The 22,593-nt window shown below is 37.9% G+C and overlaps 1 protein-coding gene across 1 annotated transcript in view; it reads right to left on the reverse strand.

Annotated features, from left to right (window-relative positions):
- DDC (dopa decarboxylase) overlaps window positions 1-22,593 on the reverse strand; it is a 56,960-nt gene that overhangs the window by 23,522 nt on the left and 10,845 nt on the right. Inside the window, exons 3-9 of the mRNA XM_064705569.1 lie at window positions 19,310-19,423; window positions 18,521-18,640; window positions 14,579-14,713; window positions 10,752-10,895; window positions 4,445-4,511; window positions 2,276-2,370; window positions 380-447 (exon numbers count right to left, since the gene is read on the reverse strand). Coding sequence (XP_064561639.1) covers window positions 380-447; window positions 2,276-2,370; window positions 4,445-4,511; window positions 10,752-10,895; window positions 14,579-14,713; window positions 18,521-18,640; window positions 19,310-19,423 — 743 coding nt within the window. The remainder of the gene's footprint in view (window positions 1-379; window positions 448-2,275; window positions 2,371-4,444; window positions 4,512-10,751; window positions 10,896-14,578; window positions 14,714-18,520; window positions 18,641-19,309; window positions 19,424-22,593) is intronic.

The raw sequence follows: 22,593 nt of genomic DNA on the forward strand, positions 1-22,593 counted from the left end.
TTATGGAAAAGAAAAGGAAGAAAGAAAGAAAAAAAACCCTGTTTAGCATGCTGTTCATTGCACTGCTATGCTTAAAATAAGGTTTTTTATTTATGTTTTAAACAGTCCCAAAATGGAGCAAGTATAAATCTTCAGACTTTTGGGGACTTCTCTCTCTTTTTGGAACACAATGCAGAGTTCAGGTCTCTTTCAGAACTTTGTGTTTTTGAAATTTGGATTAAATGAAAGTCTGAATTCTGTAAATAATTTATACGATTTAAAGCTATGCAGTTTTCCTCATTTCAGTTGAAAAATATAAAGAAATGTCTACTCATAGAAAGGAAGACTAATAAAACCTCATTTTTGTTTCTTGTAATGTTTCCCTTTCTGAAATACTTACCACATTGCAGAGCAGTCAAAATTCACTAGAAGCCATTTGTGAGGATTAAAGTTGAATGAATCTGCAAACTGAGAATGGATAAATAAAAACAGAATTACAAAAGAGAAATCATGTGATAATGATATGACTTTGTCAAATTGTCTGTATAAGTATAAATCAATTCCTGGATCAGGTCTTTATAATGTTCATATTGATGTCACCTTATTTAGTAACTGTTGGAGTTAAATCTTCATTTATTTTGGGAGTGGAATTCATGTTAGGTATGGAGTAAGGCTAATGGTATTATTAACATTTTGAGAATTTGTTTACAATTATATTTTTTGCTACATATGTTATGGAAAAGTGTATATCTTATTGTGATCTTAAATAAATAAATAAATAAATGCATTTGCATACTCAGAAACACTTATTGGGGTTCATATCACATTTTCCAATAAAAAATCCCTATGTTTTCTAGGATATGAAATTAATAGACACAAAATTCATATATAGCAAGAAACTATACAAAGAAACTATACGTGTAATTCAGAATCTGCACATCATATTCCTTCAAAAAATTACAACTGACTAGGAAATATTTCTTCTTTTTTTTTCTTTTTTTTTTTTTTTTTTACAGGGTCTTTTCTTGCAATAGAATTATTGTTTCATCTAAATCAAAACCACCAAAAAAGTAAGCACTTGCAATAAATACACATTTATACACCATATGCCACGCCTGGTTTAATTGACATGTTTAGGTGGGGCATCAGAAAAAACCCAGGTGGGTAAAAATTTTAGAAAGGTTTCATCCATGTTTTATGCTTTAAGAAAGGCAGAAGGCACCAGCCTTAAAAAGCTGGGGATGGGGACCCAGCAGCACCAAGGTCTGACAATTCCATATTGCACTTTTCTGTTCTCATTTGCTTCTCATAACCTTCCCTGTCACTTGTAAACAATTAACTAATGCTCTAATAAGAGAAGATGATCTGCCTGTCTCTCTACTCATCTATCTATCCATCTATCTTGCTATCACCCTGTACTATGTAAAGTAAGAAACCTATTCATGGTTGTCAAATATTTACTCTTATGACAAACGCTGGCCCAGACAAGGGATGCTGTTTCATTTCCTTTAGGAACCAATAACAATAATTTAAAAAATATTCCCCCACAGGAAATTACAACAAGCTTCATTTGCTGATAAAAAGGAGACAAAAAGAAATGCTTTATTTGTGAGGGGGTTTTCCCGCCTCTTCTTCATTACTCACTGCCTATCAGTGCTGTGTTTAAACTTCTGGCTTTACCAAACAGTAATATTTTCTCCACTGGCGTGGAAGACAAGGACTTATCTGAGTGAGGGGAGCAGCAGGAAATTGAAGTACTCTTATCTAAGCAACTGAATGCCAAGTAGCTCAGCAAGGCAGCGGAAAAGGAGCAGCAGTGCTGTTAGGGGAATATTTCATTTATGTCTCTTGGTTATTAAACTCTGTCTGTTTGAGATACTGCTGCTGGCTCTATACTATACGAATTTAAGGATGTAAGAAGAAAACCTGACATAATGACTCACTAATTTGTCAAAATTATTTTTTCTCATTTTTGTGTAATGTAGGATGTTACAAATATGTCTTTAGCGATATTGGGGGAAAATATCTCTTTTTTTGTTTGTTGATTCAGTACTACTTGTTATTCTGAATGACAAACTTCTTATAGAGGGGTACTCACATAGCCCCAGTATAAACCATTAAAAATTTACAAATTTAAGTAATGTAATTGAATGTACAGGGATTTGTTGTGCAAACCGAGGTGCAGCTTACTCAGAGATTCTGGAAGAGCCATTAATCTTGGCTGCATAAAAAACACACAAATTCTATAAAAGAGCAAGGTTTCAGCAGGCTGCTAGAGAAAAAAACACTCATTCACCTCCACTCCATTTAAAAGATGCCTGAATTCAGGGCAGATGAAAGCACTTCCCGCATAGGCTGCATCAATATGCATCCAGATATTTTCCTTATTACCTAAAAAATAATTGAAGGAAATAAATTAAACAGCTGATTAAAAAGCCCAATTATTTTGCATGAAACCAAGTGCCTGAGAGGTTTCTCTTTGATGTTATTATTTTCCCAATTTCAAATTAAATTAAGAGATTAAATGTTTCCACCATCTGGGTTTTCATTAATACATAAATTGTATATATAACATATTATTTTTCCTTCCCACTTCTGCTGGAAAAAAGTTACAGAAGCATAGAATCACAGAATATCCCATATTGGAAAGGATCCATAAGGATCATCATCTCTAGGTTTATCTTACTAAAATTAAGCAACATAAATTATTTGGTGGTTTTAATTTAAGAACCATTATAAAATAAACTTTCAAAAAAATGTATATAGAGATTTAGCTATCATTTATATGCTAATAAAACTACTTTAGCAGGAGATAGAATATTACCTGTGTTCCCCTTCTAACTCATGATTCACAAACACATTTCTAAACAGAATTTTGTACATATTGATAAATGTGCATGCACATGCTTTGAACTACGTGCAGCAAACTACTCATTTCAAGGATGGAGACACTTAGGCAAAAGCAAGCACTGAAATGCTGAGAAAGTGCTACTTTTGATTAGTCACTGAATGGTTTCTGCAGAAATATCTTGGAATATGAGCAGCTCAGGTATACTCTAATTCAGAATTCCCACTCTACTGGAGAACACTGTTTTAATGCACTCAGTAACAATTATGGTCTATCAGGTGATGGCTGAAGCCCACATTACACTTGCCACCAAATAATTCTGATGGCTATTTCCACATACAGAGGTACATCCACTGAGATCTGCAGTCTGGCATCAAGTTCATGCTGAAATTTGCATTCTTGTGAACTAAAATTTCTTTTTGCATGAATGTCTGGGAAAGCTAATAAAATATTATTCACAACATCCACAACTTAGGTTTATTTTAAAACATGTTGAATGTTTAAGTGATTATCTATTTTAAAATATACTTGATTTGAGACACTGCCTTCATATCACAGGACTGCTGCTTATGTATGCTAAGGATAAGATTAAGCAGAAAAGCTAGCATGAGATTTCTGACTTCACTGGCATGCCATCCTTTTGGCTCTGCTACACAAGCAGGGAATCACTGAAGTGAAACACATGATTATTGCTACACCTGAAAATATTGGTGTCACTATTTTAGTAGGTCTTTAGGAATAGCACAAACAGCAAAACAATCTGTAGCTGCTAAGCAAACTATTAGGAACCTGCTCAAAAAGAAGGACTGGGAGAAATTGAGTCACTGGGGCTTGTGCTGAAAGGCAGCAAACCTCACAGAGCAAATGACCCCTGAATAAATTAACAGGACATCAAATCGAGCTGTGTTTCTATGAAGTTGCTTCCAGTGGTTTACAGCTATGGATTTCCTGTTCTCATTTGGAGAGATATGGTGTGCTTTGGCAGCAATTTCATCAGCCAGCAAACATAGGATTTGACCAAGCCCTGCTGCAGATCAAAGCTTGACACAACAAACCATAACACAGAAAGAAATACTTATGAAGAGTCCATGACTCGATCACTGTAGTAAACACACTGGCATTTTTCCTATTTTCTTGGAAGAGGAAGGAAACTGGGAAGGGGAGAGCAAGGATTAAGAATAGATGGGGATTTTTGGTGCATATTTCCCTACCTTTTATAGTTATTATAACCAGGCAGAAACAAAACACTTGGTGCAGAGCAGAATTAAGAGTTCAGCTTTTCCCTGATATGCAGCATTTTTCTAGATGGCCTTGCAGGGCAGAAGGGTCTGAAGAAGTATGTCACAAACTGAGGCCCTTACAGTAATTCTTAAGTATTCCAAAATATGTCTTCCCCACGGAAAAGAAATCCTCAAGGCAATGTCCTCTAACCATTTAACAGCTTGAGAATGCACATTTGCTGCTTGACCTAATATTAGAAATAAAACTGTAACTGAAGGTCTCATCTATAAATAGCTTTATTGTATTTGGACACTGACACAGCATAATGTCCTGGAAATTACTCAGCATGGCTTAAACTGGTATCTGAAATTTTAGAAAGAAGCAGCAAAGACTTACAAATAGGACCCAGTTCCAACAGTTTGTCAAAGGAGCAGCAAGAGGTGGTTCCAAGTGTTGCACAGAACTGCAGAGCCAAAAAAAAAAAAAAAGTGTTACAGCAATAAACAAAAATATAAGACATTACAGAACAAAAAAAAATTATGTTAGTCATTAGTGGCACTTAAGTAGTCCCTTAGTGGAACTTTTAAGACTGTGGGTTGGTTTTTTCCAAGGCTCCCATAACAGTCCATTGAAGCAGATGCATAAAATAAAATGTTTATGAAAAATTGAATAAGTACTGTAATATAGGCACAGTGTTGTGCTAATGCTATATTTTATGTATTTTCTGTAAGTTCCACATGTTTATTGTGTGGCTCAGTACTATCTTAACATATGCAAATCCCACCAAAATGATTTGCAGTTCATGGTACATAAACAAGTTCTGAACTTGAGCAATTTAAAGGTGCTGGAATTATTATTGACAGAATAGATGGACAAATGTTGCTGTCTTGATCAGAGCCACAGCTCTGCAACAGAGATTTGTAACCAGTTTATGCTCAAGAGATCTGCAACCTGGAACCTGTTCACTAGCAGCATATGTTCCCTACTTGGCTTGCAAGAGTTTTTCACAGAGAAACTTCTTCTCCCAGATTCATCCAAAAACACTGGAACAGTTCTTCCTTCGTTCTGTTCATGCCTCATTTAATGTATCCTTCTGTGTGACCAGTGGGTCAAAGGCAGAGGCAACATAAATGCTGAAGTTTCACAGTAGAAAGAGAATATAACTAGGTGAAAATGAGCTATTGTAATTTATTGGAAATATGCAGGTAGAATTTTAATCAATAACCCCCAGCTACCAAGGGTATATAAACTGACATTATTTTTCATTGCTACACTTATGTTTTAAACACCCTCTCTTATTTCTGAAAGCACTAAAAGGCTGACTATGTTTGTCATTTACTAGATTTTTTTACATAATAAAAGACAATCTACAGTTTAAATAGACAAATAAAGTATGCTGTGTTATAGTCAGAGGATTGAAATACAAAAGAGTTAGATAATTTATCCAAGGTCACACATAAATTACAGTACACCTAGGACATGATTATAAAAATGCCAAACCCAGAATTTTGCTTTTTTTATTTTAGTATTTCTGGTTACCTTTACCGCCAAGTACATTGTCAAGCAACATATTTTGTTCCTGCAGATTTTCCCTATATATCTGGAACTAGACACATTTTTCTGTGTGTATGTGTCCCTCAGCAAATTCATTATGAGACCAATAAGAAAAGAAAGGAAACCCTAAATTATACTTGTCCATCCAGCGGACTTTTCAAGAACCAAACATTCTGTCCCAGAAAAACTTGAAAAAAGTAATTATTAAAATAAAAAAGGGACAATTCAGTATTTTTTCTATACTAAGCTCCTAAGAACCAGAGTTTGGAACAAATACAGTTGAGAAGTAATTGTATGTACATAGTTAGTAAAATCATAAGCTAATATATTTTTGCTTCGAGATAATCTCATCTTTATCTATACTGGCCTCTATTCTGAGACACAGAAAACCAGAAAACTGAAGTGCCTTGAGGCACATTTAAGAGTTCTCTGGAAGACTAATCACCTGCTTAGAGAGGCTGCTTTGAAAAGATTGCAGGGTATTTCTTTAAATAGCAGGAAAAAATTTGGTCTCAATTTTTCCTAAGAAGGCACATATGAATGGAGTGAAAATATATTTACCACAATGGAGGATACCATGATGAAAATGCCAGTTTTTAAATATGCATAAGGAATATGCATGTATTGGGAAATAAATAAAAATAGTGCAATATAGACTTAACTCAGCTTTTACACATATATTTTATGGAATATGGTATGAATTTTCTGACAAGATCAGAGTGAAATTGCCTTGGTTAGTCCAGCAATTAAAATAATGATGGAAATTTCATAACAAAAGTTACACATTATTGTTATTCATTTTGTACTGCTGTTAAGGTACTCTCCCTAATCAGGATAAGAAGTATGTTTTTTTCAGTGAGAGATTATATGAGTTCAACATATGCTTAGTTGTTTAAATAATGGCTTATTCTGTAAAGTATACCTCAATTTCTAAAATAATTTTGTTTTCCTCTCTGCAGGTGTCTAAGCCTCAAAGCTACATTCTTTAATTCTGAGAAACCACTTGGAGTGACACCACCTGCCCTTGTCAGGACTCTCATTACCCCGCCTCAGTACTACAGAATGAATCTAACTCAATTTGTAGCCTGTGTAACACCAGAAAAATCACATTTGTGCAAAGGGCAGGGGACAGACTGCATCACAGAAATGGGACTGATGGCTCAGTATAGCCTGCAGGCCTTTTCCTTTTCAGGTTGTGCACTTCAAATTTGACTCAGCCCTTGGTTGTGAATACAAAGCAGCTAAAATGCTTAACTCAGTCATCTCATGTATTACTTTCCTGAAATGGAGAGCTATGTCAGGAAACATACATGCTTCTTTATGATTCCTGAGAGCAATTCCTCTCAATCTTTTCAACTGGAATACCTCCTACAGCTACTGAAAAGATGTGGACACATTTTGCATGGTTCCACCACAAAGCTTTTCATTTGCAAATAACTAAAATGAGGCAGAACTTTCAATGTTCACATATTGTTTTTATTTTCTCCTATTCAGTTCTTGCTAGCTTGCACTCATGAGAATGTCTGTGGCCTGAAGAAAACTGCAACAGTTCTCTAAACCACCATTCAGTATTTTACAGAACAGCAATCATTCACAAACTGTGGGTTAAGAAACATCACCCTAGACATCTGTACGTGTCTGAAGAACATTTCTTCCAAATGGAAATCTGTGGTCAGGATCTAAGTGTTCTACTGAAAAGATGGCTCGTCTGTCAGTCTGATTCTGATTTATTGTTTCCTGAGTGAGTCTGGATAGAAAAAGCCTGCTTCTTAATATCCTGTGGATCACATTCAGAAGAGTAATTTCATCTAAAATCAGAGAGATTTCATGCTGGGCAGCAGACAATTGTGTTGTAGGAGCTCTATATTGGTTGAGGTCATTGAAGTATATTGTACCTTGGATATGCCAGCTGCAGTCTGTCAGTGCTGACTTATGAAAGAGAGCACAAAGCTCACAGGCCACATACACACGTTTAGGTGAGCCAGGCTTGAATGCAGTGGGCACTCTATCTGAATTTAGGCGTGCTTAACTTAGTGGTCTTCACTTTTGAGCATCCCAGCCAGCATTCTGCCAACACAGAGGCCTGTGTCAAGCTGGAAGCACAGGCCCCAAGTGAGAGAGGCATTTACACACAGGTTTAACCACCAGTGTGTATTCACAGTAATAAAATTGACATGAATTCAGCACGTGTTTTAAAGCTCCCCCTTAACTCGGGGCCATGTGAAGGGCTGCACATCATCTGTGCTGGGAAATGGCTCCTCAGTAAATTGTGGCTACTTTAGTGCCTCAACACCTGACATGGTTAAGTGCTTTTCTTGCACAGTCTCCTTGCTTTACTATATGAAAATATCTCTGTTTCAGTTTCTGCAAAAGTATTTTGAAAGAGATGAATTAACACAAGTCTGAACTCAGAAATGAAAGAAAGAAAACAAAAGTAGAGATCAGGGTACCCTAGTGGCAACAGCTTTTACTGAACAAAATTATATACACATTACTAGTGCTACAGGACATTGATGGTGGGTAGGAATGCAAAGATTCCTTTTAAAGACAATGCCTCTCCCCAAAAAAGGCTGACTGACAAATCCTATGTAAGTGAAAAGCAAACCTTTTGTTAACAGATTGCTGTAATGACAGAACCTGTTTCACATCAAGCAAACCCGACCCTGATTCTCCACTCACCTTTACAGGGAAAGCACTGCTATCAAGTTCAGAATAATGATTCTTCATTTATTCATTAAGAATAAGAGGAGGAACATGCCTATAAGGCATTGCAATTTACTTGTGTTTTCTTTTTAATCCCTTACAAAACCTTTCCTTGCTTCTAAGGGAGACTGTAGCAGCTTGGATGCAAACAAGACATCTTCATTAGGAGCGATGTCACTGCTGTCACAAGTCTCTTCAGGCAGAATTTCTTCCATCAAACTTGTTGCTTTGATGTTGAATCACTCCCCTTAGTGAAGGATCAGTGAATACAGGGAGACAAGGAATCAAGTGGCTAAGGTGTTTCCTTGGCAATGTGCATATCTTTGTCGCCAGAACAAAATACAACAGCACCAAATTACTCAAGAACAAAAGAAATGGAATGGCCTTTGAAATCTGCAAGCCAAAAAAGGGAGCACTAATACAGTGCATGGACTGCTGCTCAGCATGACAGAGAATTAACACACCTTTTGAGTTAAGAGGCCAGCCATACTGATAATGAGATCTAGTCTAAGCTAAACCTGACATATTTTATGTATACAAATAAGTGGAGGACTTGATACAGGCTGTATTAACTCAGGCAGAGCCTCTGCTGTCTTTGAAAGCTGCACAGCTAAACAAACAGAGAAAGAAAAACAGCAGTTAAATCACCCTTTGTAAATGTTGTCACTGAATACATAAATTAGATTTTTTTCCTCTTGTATGCATAGAAAAATTAATAAGGCTTGAATATTTATGAGGGGCAAGTTGCATTTTTTTTTTGCTAATGCACAAAAGCTGAGGAAAAAAGACATTTATAGATACTTCATGAAGATGTGATATCCTGCTGTACTTGCAATTATTTAAAATTAACAGTGAGATATAGAAACAGGATACTGTGTAAGGTATTATGAGCTGGGATCATAACACAGAGAAATAAAACATGCCTTGTGGTTTGCTCTCCACCTCAATAGGTGCATCCCACAGAAAAAAAGTTCTTTTTGGAATCCCTAGAAATGCTTCTTTTCCCAGTTATATTATAAACCAATTGACAGGATGTGCTTGGTCATCCTAAGGACTTGCTAGTTCTAGGCACCCTAGAAATTAGCAGTGTTCTGCACAAATGAAAACCACTTCTCATTCTAGTCATCCTCATATTACATAAAAGCATTCTCTAAAGGTTAATAACAAGAAGAGTAAAAAGATTTTATTTTCATAAGAGCCTGGTGAAATTTAAGCTTCTTTGCCCCATTTGGCACTAATCCATGAGTATAAGCAAACTTAATCTTCTAATTCCTCTGAAAACGGTTCACAGAAATTTAAGTCACATTATCCCTTTTCAAAATGTTACAACATGAAAGAAAAGAAACAACAATTGTTGGACATGACTTTTTTGTGAAAAAAGTGACTTATTTTTGAATCTCTTAAAAAAATCCCATTTCTGAAGTTCTCAGTTTCTAAATTAGTTGTGTGAGGATTTTTTCTTCAGTGGAGGCCAGTAAAAACATATTTTCTGTAGCATGTTATACCCCTTAATAAATCTATATAGCCTGTGGTCCTTATCAAGTTTAGTAGAGCATAATGCTTGGAAATAAGCAAAGAATTTTTTTGGTGGTGTACAAAACCACAACAGAAGTTACTTACATCATAGGAAAAAAAAAATGGCACAATCTTGTTTTAACTTGAAGTAATAACATAGTATTCTGAACTGGCAGGAGGAGCAGATCTGATGAATAGTCAATTTTTCTTTTTGATCAGGTTCTTATCATGGTAGAACCAAGCTTTACAGTTTTAGGTAATCTAACAATGCTCTATGTCAAAACTTGGGGGATTATGAGCTTAAGATACTGATACATAACTATATTTGCCTTCGCTGTCCTGCTGTAAAAGCAGGGATTTCTGGAGAAAAAAGAAGTGGACAGATAACAAGAAATGGTGACATCTAAAGTTTCCACAGCTGCATTCTCTTTAACTCACTTGCTAGAGATTAATTACTTACTCACAAGTACCTGACTGCATCTGATCTTCATGGTATTTGGGGCATATTATGGAGGTTCATTTTTTTGCTAAAATACTATCAAGAGGAAACTATTGTTTCATGAAGGCACTTGGGCTTGAGATAGCATCATTTAATTTTCTGCCTTTAAACTTGTTTTATTTGTAAGTTGGAACCTGAAAAATAAAGGTAAACAGTTCAGAATTAAGGAATTAGGACTTTATAACCCTGCAGGACTACATGCAACTATAAAATTGACCTCAAACATAATTTTGCTGAGAAGAACAATCAGCTGCTCAAATTATTTTCTCCTCCTGCACAAAAAGTTATGTGAAGAACACCCATGCAACCTCTCCTAATATTCTAGCCCAGCTGCCTACCAGTGCCTCTGTTAGGGATGAGGCCATTTATTCATGTCAAAAGCATCTTATCAGAAGCATTAAATCCACTGATTTGTTAAAACCCAGTACTCACAAAGAAAGGTATAAGACCAGCAGCTTTGTCTTCATCCAGAACTTTCTTCAGGGCTGAACCACAAACACTAAATGTGTCATCTGAAGGAACACTTTTAATCTTCACGGCACCAATTAATGCAGCTCTTTCCACAGAGGAATGAGCCTACAAGGAAACGGGCAAGTTTTAAGACCAATACCTTTTACTGGAATGCAAGAAGTTCATTTGAATTTACAAACTAAAGAAGTAAGTCCTTTCAAGTGAAGCCATACTTGAGATCCTAGAACTGTTGATCATATGTAATAGATACATACCTTTCCTATAGGTAGATGAACACACACACACACATATATATATACACACATATACATAAATACACACATACACAAAATAAATTAATAGCAACCCTGCAATAACCTTGAGACCATTGCCATGATCACATTAGACAAGAGTTCCATTAACCTTAGTGAGAGCTTTAATTTATATGGTAGGATTGATGTAGAGCTTCAGGATTTGGCTCTAGATCAATCAAAAGATGTGCAGATAATCCTCTTGTCTGACAATGATTCAGGTGCTTGCTAGCATATTTTTATGTTGTATAGCTTTTTGGAACTCTAAAATTATACATGTCACAGTATGGTACAGACAGATATTTTCTTACACAACCATTTTTTTCTGATTACATACTAACTACATTGTGGTTCAATCATTCAGTCACGTTAGGCAAGTAAGGATCATTCCCAAAACGTGTTTACAACTCTTCATTATTTACAACACTTCAATTTAATTCCCTGAAATAATATTGTTTTAGAAAATAAATCACATCTCTGTTAATAAAAATGAAGTTATCACCAACAAATTCTCATAAATTTGTGAACTACAATAGAATAACAGGAATAAAAACTCCATTGACAATGAGAGGTACATTAGCCACAAAATAATCTCCTTTAAAGCGTGGTTAAAACAAACAAACAGAAAAGCTATTTTACCTTCTATAATTTCATTAATCATCATTAATTTGAAAGAGGAAAATGCCTCACCTTTTTATATCATGACTATTCTCATTCACAATCTCCTTGTTGATTCTTGCCAGTGCCTAAGACTGCTTATTAATTCTATTTCAATTTAGCATATAATCACAAAAATAGCAATCCAGAATTTTGTTGAACTAGCCTAGATGAAGTTTTTGCCTTTCAGCTAAACATATTTCTGGAATGACATGTTTTAAAGACAGACGTACCATCAATTTGTATCTCAGTAGTGCCCCTTTTTAATGTGCTTGGTGACTAATTAGGCATCAGCATAGGAAAATTAGGAAGCCTAAATTTGAAATACAACTTTTTAAGGGGAAAACAAGGTGTGTGGCATAGCAATACCACACTTCAAGTGTAAAATTAAAAATTTATTTTAGAACTTATTTATACTAGAATTGCAGATAAGCAAACTACAATAATACATTGAGGTTGTTAGCCAGTCAGAACCCCTAAATTGCTTCATCAAGACTCAAAAATTGTAGCAAGATTATTTTCCAGATGCATTCTGGTATTGTTGGGCTCTATCAGTAAATGGTTTTCCCTTTTACAGAATGGCTTGAACTTTCTTTTGTGGATTATTGCCTATGAGTCACACAGGTCTGTTCTTAACGCAGAAGGAACGGTGAGCTCGGCAACAATCTGCTAGAAAAGGTCAGCAGTATCTTAAGGCAAATCCTTCTGTAAACATAAGATCCTCTGACCTTCAGTAGGCAGGAAGGCCTGTCAGTCCTCATTTCAGGTCAGCCTCTTATATGGGACAAAAAAGTCAAAACAAGTAAAAGGTTTTGTGCATCACTGGGTCGGTTGGAGCTCTGGGACTGGTGGTCTGTGCAATACTGACCTTAGGGTCCCAAACAAACAAAAAGGAAGGATAAATATCCTTTGTGCCTCTTGAAAGCAGTTATCTTGTCTCATATTTCCTTGTCTTGAATCTTCTCACCACACAAGTGTAATCCCTCTTCCCACCAGCAAAGAGCAAGTGTGGTGTTAACAACTTCTACAGTGCTCTCTAACGTACACTTAGTAGTAAATCAAAGTAAGGCTGAAACCTGGCCATTTTACTCTGCACATCCGATATTACTTTAATATAAACAGTAAGTACTAAGAGAGGGTTTTTTTCTGTCTCATTGACGTGTAGGTGAGAAAATGTCACACATATTAACAGAAACAACACTGCATGGCCCTTCAGCAGGATCACAGTGTCAGAAACATAGCAGCAGCAGAACTCACATTAGCAGAATTTGCTTTCATTAACATTAAAAGCCTCTCATAGTCATGGCCTGCTGAGAATTTAGTGTAACTCAGTCTGCTAAATACCACTCACAGTCAGAAATCAAGGATTATGTTTTCTGTTTCCTTACAAGATTTCTTAGCTTGATTGGCAGATGGATATCTTAAAGGTTTTCTTTTTTAAAAGAAAAAAATGTTTTCGCTTCTGCAAGTACTGTGACTGATTTGATTTTTTTCATGCATTAGGTTTTTCTGCATACATGCACCTGTACCCATGCATGCATAAAAGGAGAGCATGGTTGCTTGCACATGTTTTTGTAGGAGATACACAGATAGACATAGAAGACTGGATGTAACAAAAGGTACCCTAGACTTACTAAACATGACTGAAATTAATATCTTATTTAATTATCCTTATTTACTTCAAACAAGCTCTTTATAAATATGTTTAACACTGGCATCTGGATACTTATCTTTTATATTATGAAAACACATATGACATTCCAGTTCACTTACCACAGAATCATAGAATGGCCTGGGTTAGAAGGAACCTTACAGATCAACTTGTGCAAGCCCCACTGTCATGGGCAGGGACATTTTCTACTAGACCAGGTTGCACAAAATCCCATAAATCCTGGCCTTGAACACCTCCAGAGGTAGGACATCCACAACTTCTATGGACAACCTGTTCCAGTGCCTCACCACTCCCACAGTAAAGAATTTCTTTAATATAATACCCTACTCACAGTTTAAAATCATTTCCCCTTGTTCTGTACATGCTCTTGTAACAAGTCCCCCCATGTCTTTCATACAGGCTTTAAGTCTTAATTATGTCACTCCAAAGCCTTCCCTTCTCCAGGCTGAGCAATCCTAATTCTCTCAGCCTTGTCCCATAGAAGAGGTGCTTCATTCCTCCGATCATCTCCGTGTCCATACTCTGCAATTGCTCCAACAGGTCCCTGTCCCTCCCTGTGCTGTGGTCCCAGAGCTGATGCAGCCCTGCAGGTGGGGTCCCACCAGAGCAGAGCAGAGCAGAGGGGCAGAATCCCCTCCCTCCCCTGCTGGCCACGCTGCTTTGGATGCAGCCCAGGACATGTTTGGCTTTCTGGGCTGCAAACACACTTTGCCAGCTCATGTCCAGCTCCTCACCCACCAGCACTCCCCAGTCCTTCTCACAGGGCTGCTCTCCATCTGTGCATCCCCCCCAGCCTGTGTTGGATCAGCCTGGGGGCTGATCCAGGTGCTGCACCTTGACCTTGGTCTTGTTAAACCTTATGAGATTCCCATGGAGCAATTTTCAAGTTTGTCCATGTCCATCTGGATGGCATCCTATCCTCAGCTGTGGCAGCTGCATCACTCAGCTCAGTGTCATCTCCAAATTTGCTGAGGGTGCACTCAATCCCTTTGTCTATGTCGTTTATGAAGATGTTAAACAACACTGATCCCAATACAGACCCCCATGGAACACACTTAGGATGTAGAGTAAGATTCACCAATCCAAAGAGTTTATACTAAATTCACCTGCCTATTCAGATGGCTGAAATTGTTCAGTACTGTGTTTCCAAGTTAATGAGAGTTACTCACCTGATCAGAAGCATAAGCCACTAGCCTGCCCATGATCTCTGCTTCTGTCAGCTCAGGCTTCTCTGACTGCACCTGTCTGATAATCTTTGTCCTTGCAGCAAGCAGTGCAATCAGGGTGGCCTCGCTTGCACTTCCCTGGGGGATAAATTGAGGGAAGATTGCAGATGAAAACATTGCAGAAGGAGAAAAGCGACATTCATTCTGTGTTAATCTGTAAAGTAGTTAACAGAAAATACAGATGAGAAACTGTGCAATCTTATGTTTTTTAAAAATATGTCTGACAGCTAGGGAGGAACAATGCCAATGCCTTTTCCTTCCCAATGCCTCTGCCTTTTCTCTTAAATCTCTATGCTTGGTCCATTTAGGCAACAGCCTCGCAAGCAAGTGCTACAAAGCTGGACTCACTAAGGCTTAAATGTGTGTGAAAAAGCTCTCAGACCAGGCACCAGTCTGCTCTTAATTCATAACAATGTCAGAGTAACTGCTGATTTCTGTTACTCTGGATTTCTGCACATCTAAGTTCCATCACAATCTGAATGCCAGCTCTCACTTCTATCAAGACACGTGTAATTACACACCTCCTTTCATATTAGAATTACCTTGGGCAAGTAAATTATTGTGACCAAAAGAGAAAAAAACACTGAAAAACCAAAACTGCTATGATTCAATATAGCTAATTGCACTTCAAAGTATTAGTTATGTATGTTTTCTTCATCACCAACAAAGATGAAAGGAACAGTGACATACTATTTCTAAATTGCACTTTGACTCACAAAACATCAGTTTAAAATATGTCTTGGATACTCTGTGATAACAAAAATAATTTTTTTGTATCAATTTATTAATTTATTTAGTAAATTTCACAGAATACAATTTCCCAGAAATTCTTTTTACAGTTTTCATCTAGAAAATGCTCCTGAAACATGCCCTAAACTACTCTTTTAAACTATTAGTAGCAGTTTGTAAATACATACTCATAAATTTCAATGTATTGGGGAATCTCTAAGCAAGATGAAGTTTTTAGGTACTTTCAAAGTTGATTAAATATCATGTGAGTCATAACAGCGCTCTGAATAGAGTCACTTATTTTAGTATCTTTGTCTCAGAAATAACCCCAGTTTCAACAAACTAATTTTGGAGTGATGTTTCTTCTCCTGTACCAAAATTCTCTCCTACTACTATTGAAGACTTGAGTATACTTACTAATTACAACAAATGTTTAAATATTTGGAAAGCAATTTTATTTCCTTAAAGATGAGCCTGATCTGACAGATTTCATATATGAGAATGATCCCAGTGAGTTCAGACTTTCTCCTACACTGAAGTTGGCTGAGCTATTCATATGAGACCAAGCTCCCTTCTACTCATGTCAACATCTCAACAGTGCATGAATGCAATCCAGCTGAAATTCAACTGAGTAATCTGGGAAGAGGACAGTCCCAGAGCATTCACTGAATGTATTGCCAATGATTAATATATTTTATCTGCCTTTTTGGTAGTGTGAGATTCAAGGAATGTAGACCCCAAGGCATAAACACAAGCTGGAGAGTTTTGTGCAGTAGTTTGCATTTTTTGTGCATTTTTTAATACCTCCTGCTGCTGCTGCTGCATACAGTATTATGGTAACTGAGGGAATTATTACAGATACAGTATGGAATTAGGATACAATTACTCCTTTTGGCCAAGTAAGGTAGAACTTCCATGTGGAGGCAAGGGGCAAAGGAAATTTGGTCTATTAATTACAGAAAACATAATTTGGCAATCTCCTTAAATAATGTTATTCTGTGTATGGTCTGTAGCCAGACAGAGCTCTCATCACAATATCAGAACATGGAGAAAGCTTCCTGCTTTTTCTGTCCAAAAAGTCAAAATAGCTGAAATAAAGTAACTATTTACACTGTTAGTGCGTTTCCAGGATATGAATGGAATACACATATTACAAAAACGGGCATCAATATGTAAAAGAAAATGGCTGTAAGAAATTACAAAGGTTAAGGCATTTATTTGACATCTCATGACAGACACAGGCTTTCCCCGCTTGCCTCAGTTTCCATACATCACTTTTTTTATATTGCGTCACCTTTTTTACACTGAACCTTTTTACACTGCTTACAGAGCTTGGTTTGCAATGCTCTTCTATACACTTGGCACCAAAATCTTGTGCTAAATATTTTTGAGGAAAAAAACTGCCTTGGTTCTTGAACTACTTGGCTAACTGACAAGTAAGATAAATCAGCAGTGTTCTTTGCCAGGCCAAAGATAATTTTGTCTCACCCCTAAAATACTTTTTCTTTGCAGAGCAAGAAAACTCTTTAAAATTCAAAGCAGGTACACTTTCCAGCAATTTATCTAGAATGAACAGCAGGTTACAAACTTCAGGAAGAAAGTTGCTTTCTTGCTTATTTTTGAAAGCTGTTTTTTCTTCTCTTCAATGCTGCATGCTGCATTAAGGGAAGGATGATGATACCTTTGCTTTTACCACAGGCAAACAAAGGTTGCCATGGCAAGCAGGCTCAAGAGGCGGAGGAAATATCAGCAAGAGCTGATGTTCATGTCCACCAGAGCTCTGAACTGAAATTTTCTTTCATCTTTTGCCATTTTGAAGTGTCATCCTTCACAGAACAACAAAGTGCTTCATATTGACATAGACTTTCAAATGTAATTAAGAGGCAATTTTCACAGGCTCAGTTTTGCCCAATAGCACAATAATTACTTGGCATTTAGGCACAGAATGAACGGCACTTTCACACACGTTGTCTTTGCCTCATGCTCTTTTGCTTGGATCGTTATTGTTTCAAGAGCAAGACAAGAAGATCTGCAGCCCAAATGACTGCATCATAAGCTGGAACAGAAAGCCCACTTTCGATTCTGAAAATGACCAGTTTCTGATGAAAATTATGGGCAGTCCAGCACTGTCAGCCTGGAGGGGCAATATTTCCTGCCGATAACAATCAGGCATAATTGCTTGCTTTAACTGGTACAAAACAGATGCTGCTACATGCATGAGGGAAGCTTGATTTCTTGAAAATAAAGCCCTCCCTAGCAATCGTAATGATAAAGACACTAACAGAGCAAGCAGATGAGTAAAGAACTGTACTGGAAATACACTGGTGTAGGAGCAAATCCATCTAGGACCAAGATTGCCCATAATTATTGGTCAGGTTATCTGCTCAGACATTGTAAGCTTCATTCAACTGTCAATGTCAAAGTTTGGGGACTTTTTTCTAGTTTGGATATGCACTGTAGTCTCAAAATTGTATTATCTATTGATAGAACTGCTTAGGTACACATTTTAAACAGCTCTTCATTTTATTATAATTTTCTGCTATTTCCTTTTGTTATATAATAAAAACTTATATATATATTATTTTTATATAGAATAATTAAAATATAATATTAATTTTTTTTCCTTTTGTTGTATAAGAAAAATGTAAAGAAATTTGAACCTCTTTGGCAAAAACTGATATACTTTTTACTATGTTCTGCTATTTCTGTTTATCAAAGTTTATCTCCAATGTTCTGTGGAAACTGACTGAAATAAACAATTGCACATAGAAAAGGTAGACTTCTAACCTCAGCTATGAAACATTGCTGGATATTTTTGATAAATATGAGCTCAGTTCACTGAGTAACAAATTGAAGTCTCCATCCTACACAATTCTGATTTGAATTTTAAGCCTAAATTTTAAATTGAACTATTAACAATTCTTCACTGAGAAGTGTTTTAGAAATCATCTGCTTTAGAAACATCAGCATTACTTTCCTGAATGATTCTGCCCACCTATAGACATTCTCACAGACCATCAATCCTTCTGAAATTTGAAAGGAACCCATGTGGCAGCAAAAACATTTATATTTTCTTCATTAGTGTCCTAGTATAAAGATTTTACAAAATCATGATTTCAAGAACTCAATCTGTATTTGTTTCATTTCCCCTCTTACCTGAATGACTCCTCCACCTTGACCATCCTTCTCAGCCAAAAACTCCTTAGGCAAATTAACCATCTTCCCTAGCCAATCCAGCATGACAGTCTCCAGCTCTGTGCAAGCTGGACTTGCAGCCTGTGTTGAAAAACAGAGCAGAGGGAATAATCTCACTAGACCATGAAGAGAAATCAGATCTACCTGAGCAAGAATAATTCTCTCTCTTTCTCTCTTTTTTATTGCTATAGAGACTAGATGACTAATGCCACCAGGCAAGTTAGGGACCTGAAGACCATTTTGTGCATATAGTTTCTAACACTTACTAAAAAATGTCAAAATAGGCCTTACATAGAACCATGACTATCAAATGTCAAAGCTAGGATTTGCATCTTGCATATTTTTTTCCAACATCAAATATCAGCCTGTTTTGAGAAGAGTATATGTCATATGAATGTGGGGGTTTTAAGAAAATTTTCCATCATCCAGACGAAAAGAGAAATAACAACAATGGCTGCTAAACTACAGTCATACTTATTACTGGATTACCAGTATGTTTGCATTGCTATCACTAATTCTAAATGCTGGGGATTTTTCAAGAGCAAAACTTGTATGAGGAAATAGCCTTTTATTCCTGGAATCATTCAGGCTGTCTAGGTGAAAACCCTTAATTAATCAAGGAAATTTACCTACAAAAATACTCCTGTGACTTCACTGCTAATAATCAATAATTTCATTGTAGAATGTTACTGAAACACTCAAAATTCTGGCAAGGTGAAGCACTGTTACCACCCAGCAGAGTAAACTCACCCAAGAGAAGCCCACGCATCCTATTCCACCACACAACATATCTGCAAGAAGAGCTGGGAAGGAAGAGGCTGAAGGGAAGTAGGCAAAAAAGTACGGACTGTGCCAGTGAGTCACCTGTATTAAGTGGAAAATAATTATTTTTAACTAATACAGCAAGCAGGAAAAAATTGTCACAAAATCAAAAAAGGCTAGAGGTTGTGACAAGCCAACAGTTCTTGACTAGCTGGCTGTAACAGAGGATCCCATTTTTTTAGAAAAACTTACCTTGTTTTTTTAATGATATTTTCTCCATCTTTTACTCAAAATAAAAATAAGTAAGTTCTTACCCCAACCCCCCCAACAGCTCCAAAATGAGAGTTCTCCATTTTTCTTCCTAGAAGACAAGAATTGTGTGGGTCATGGCAGCCTGAGCTTCTGTGCAAGCTCAGGCTCACTGCTCTTGAGTCTCTACCATCAGGGACTCTCTGGTATTTTGGTTTTCCATCTCTGTCACACAGCAGGAATAGGAAGAGTGTCTTCAGTGCAGCAGAAGTCCACAGAACTCTCTTGTCCACACTCTCGTGTTGTTTGTTAATTCTCAGGCAGTGAATTTGACCAAACAGCTCCTCACCACAAAATGAAACAACCCATCCCAGTATACAGTAACTTCTGTAGAAAATGAAACTCTCATCTCCCTTTAACAAGTTGTGACTGTCATGGTTTGACCAGGAAGGAGTGGGAATTCTGGGAAGCTGTGGTCAAACCAATGAAGGTTTTGGGTTTGAGACTGGCGTCCGGTGTGGCCAGTGGGGTTTGGACACACCTCCGAGAATACACAGGGGTTAAAAGCAAGGCACTGCCCTGGCACTTCCTCTTTTGGACATCGTCGGGCGAAGAGGTCAGATCTCTCCCCCGCCCGGCCCGCTGCTGCTGGGCGGGGGAGGGGCCAGCCACGCGGTAGGCCTGGGGCCTGGACAGAGATGGTGTTGAGGGGGCTTCGGGGGGGGGCTTCGAGGATGGAAGGGTGGAAGGTCCCAGAGAGTCAGCCCTCGGGCAGCCAGCTCCCCCCCCTCCCCCCAGGAGAGCAGCCAGCCAGGAGGAGAAGGAGGGAGACTGCCCGGCCGCAGCGGCAGCGTGCGGGCAGCGTGCGTGGGAGTCGTTCCGGGACCGACAGACAGAGACTGAAAACTTTTAACCCTTTCTTGCATGATTGGGGCCTTACAAAAATGCTAATCCTCCTCGAAGCTGAATAAGAAGGGAGATGAGAGATGAGATGACTTGGCCCGGAGATTGTGGAGATGATTGGATGGGGAGAGATGATTTGGAGTGGCCTTTTGGCTGGACTTTTTCTTGTAGCCATGGACTCAGTTGTTCCTGTGACACAGACTGCATTTAGGGGGAGGCAGTGCCTCAAAACCAGGAGGGTTCATTTGTGAGGACCCCCCGGCCCCAGGGGGTTGGAAAAATATGGGGGGGACAGTTGTCCCAAAAGCAGAGACTGTGCCTTTTTGGAGTGAGACAAGGCATCCTTGAAAGACCACCCTAAAAGCAGCTCTGATCCATGTCTCGGTGGTGAGAGCACTGGGCATGGAAGGAACATGTCACAAGCGGCAAAAGGACTTTTTTCCCCCGGGCGGTGCCGAAGTGACAAGGAAGCATCCGGGATTTCAGTGTGTTTCCAGGAGAAGCCTATGGAACAAGAAGGACTCCTTTCCTCTTCATGAACTGCAGTTTGAGTATACTAAAGTGTCGTGCTGGGCTGGGCAGTTGGTGTTTTTTGAGAGAATGTATTGGATTGGGAAAGTCAGGGAGTGGGGAGGAGGAAAAGTGGTTTTTGTAAGGTTTTCAATTTTTTTTTCTTTTCCTTATAGTCTTTCCCTATTTTTCCTGTAGTTTTAGGTAATAAAGTGTTATTTATGTTTAAGTTGGAGCCTGTTTTGCTTATTCCTGGTCACATCTCACAGCAGACACCAGGGTGAGGCATTTTCATGGGGGCACTGGCTCTGTGCCAGGCTCAAACCATGACAGTGACTTACATACAACTCCACTCTGTATGAACTAATATGAGAGAACAACATGGCAACTGCATAAATGGCAGTCGATTGTCCTGCCAAAGCAATATTTAGAATTCTCTTATGTAACATCCAAGAAATTTTAAGGATCTGAGAGATACTTGATAGTGCTCCACAACTCTAATCTAATAAAATTTGAAAGCAGGAAATGCACAGCCACACAGCACTGTTCAGTGGAAATAATGTGATATGTTTGGCAAAACCAGCTTTTACATTCAAAAAGGCAAGTTTTTGAAAAAAGTCTTCCACAGCTGTAAGCAAGAATTCAGCAGATCGATGTAAGATTTTTTTTGTGGGTGGAAGTCTAGCGGCTGCAGAGTTATTGAAGGCTAGCCTTTTCTTACATCATTTTGCTTCCTTTTTAATATTGGAATTCTTCTGTTATAGCTGGAGGATAGCACAACTATACATTCTCTCTTGCCTGAGTTCAGTGTTTCTCTGCTGTTTTGTTCCATATTCATTCTCTGATGAATTTTAGTTCTTACACTCCTCTCTCCCAGTCTGTGATAAGGTTTTTGGTTCTAGAGCTAACTCAGGGATTGCTGCACCACACAGTACTGCATGCTGCAAATAGTCTGTTTCTTTCATCTTCTAACCTTCCTCATGCCAACAACCAGCTCTTCTTTAAGGGATGTGGTCCATGCCAAGGGGAAACTGCCTTAACTCTTTACAGAATGAATCAGGTATCACTTTCCCTGCTGCAGTGTACCAATTTCAAATGTGCCTATCTCTTTCACATGAAAACATCTATCCATTACAATTTTCCACTGTCTAAACTAGCCCTGTACCTGCTATGTTCAAGATTTCATTATTAATGGTCACTAGGTTGAAACCTGTCAAATCAGTTATCCAAAGACAAGCCACTGTGAACCTCTTCAGCTGTATCTCACATTTGGTCGGGATATCCTTCTTTGCTGTAACAAAGTTTTAGAGATCTTGTGGCAAATGTCTTCCTTCACACATCAGAAAAACACCTCAGATGGGATGTGGCTCTCCAGAGGAAAACAATAAAATATTAAAGAAGCAGTGGTCCCTGATAGGATCCACATGCACAGACTTTCACTGATGTCCGTAATGAGCCAGGGCTGCCACTGTTCATCTCCCCAGCTCTAATCCTCTGTGATCTGTAAGACTTGTGACATTCATCTTAGGTTAATCAAGTTAAACTGACTGTTTGCTGGGAGCCATTTGCTTGATGAAACACAGCAGATTCCAGTTGCACCACTCACACAA

This window comes from Zonotrichia leucophrys, chromosome 2 (assembly GCF_028769735.1).
Source record: "Zonotrichia leucophrys gambelii isolate GWCS_2022_RI chromosome 2, RI_Zleu_2.0, whole genome shotgun sequence".
Classification (NCBI taxonomy): Eukaryota; Metazoa; Chordata; class Aves; order Passeriformes; family Passerellidae; genus Zonotrichia; species Zonotrichia leucophrys.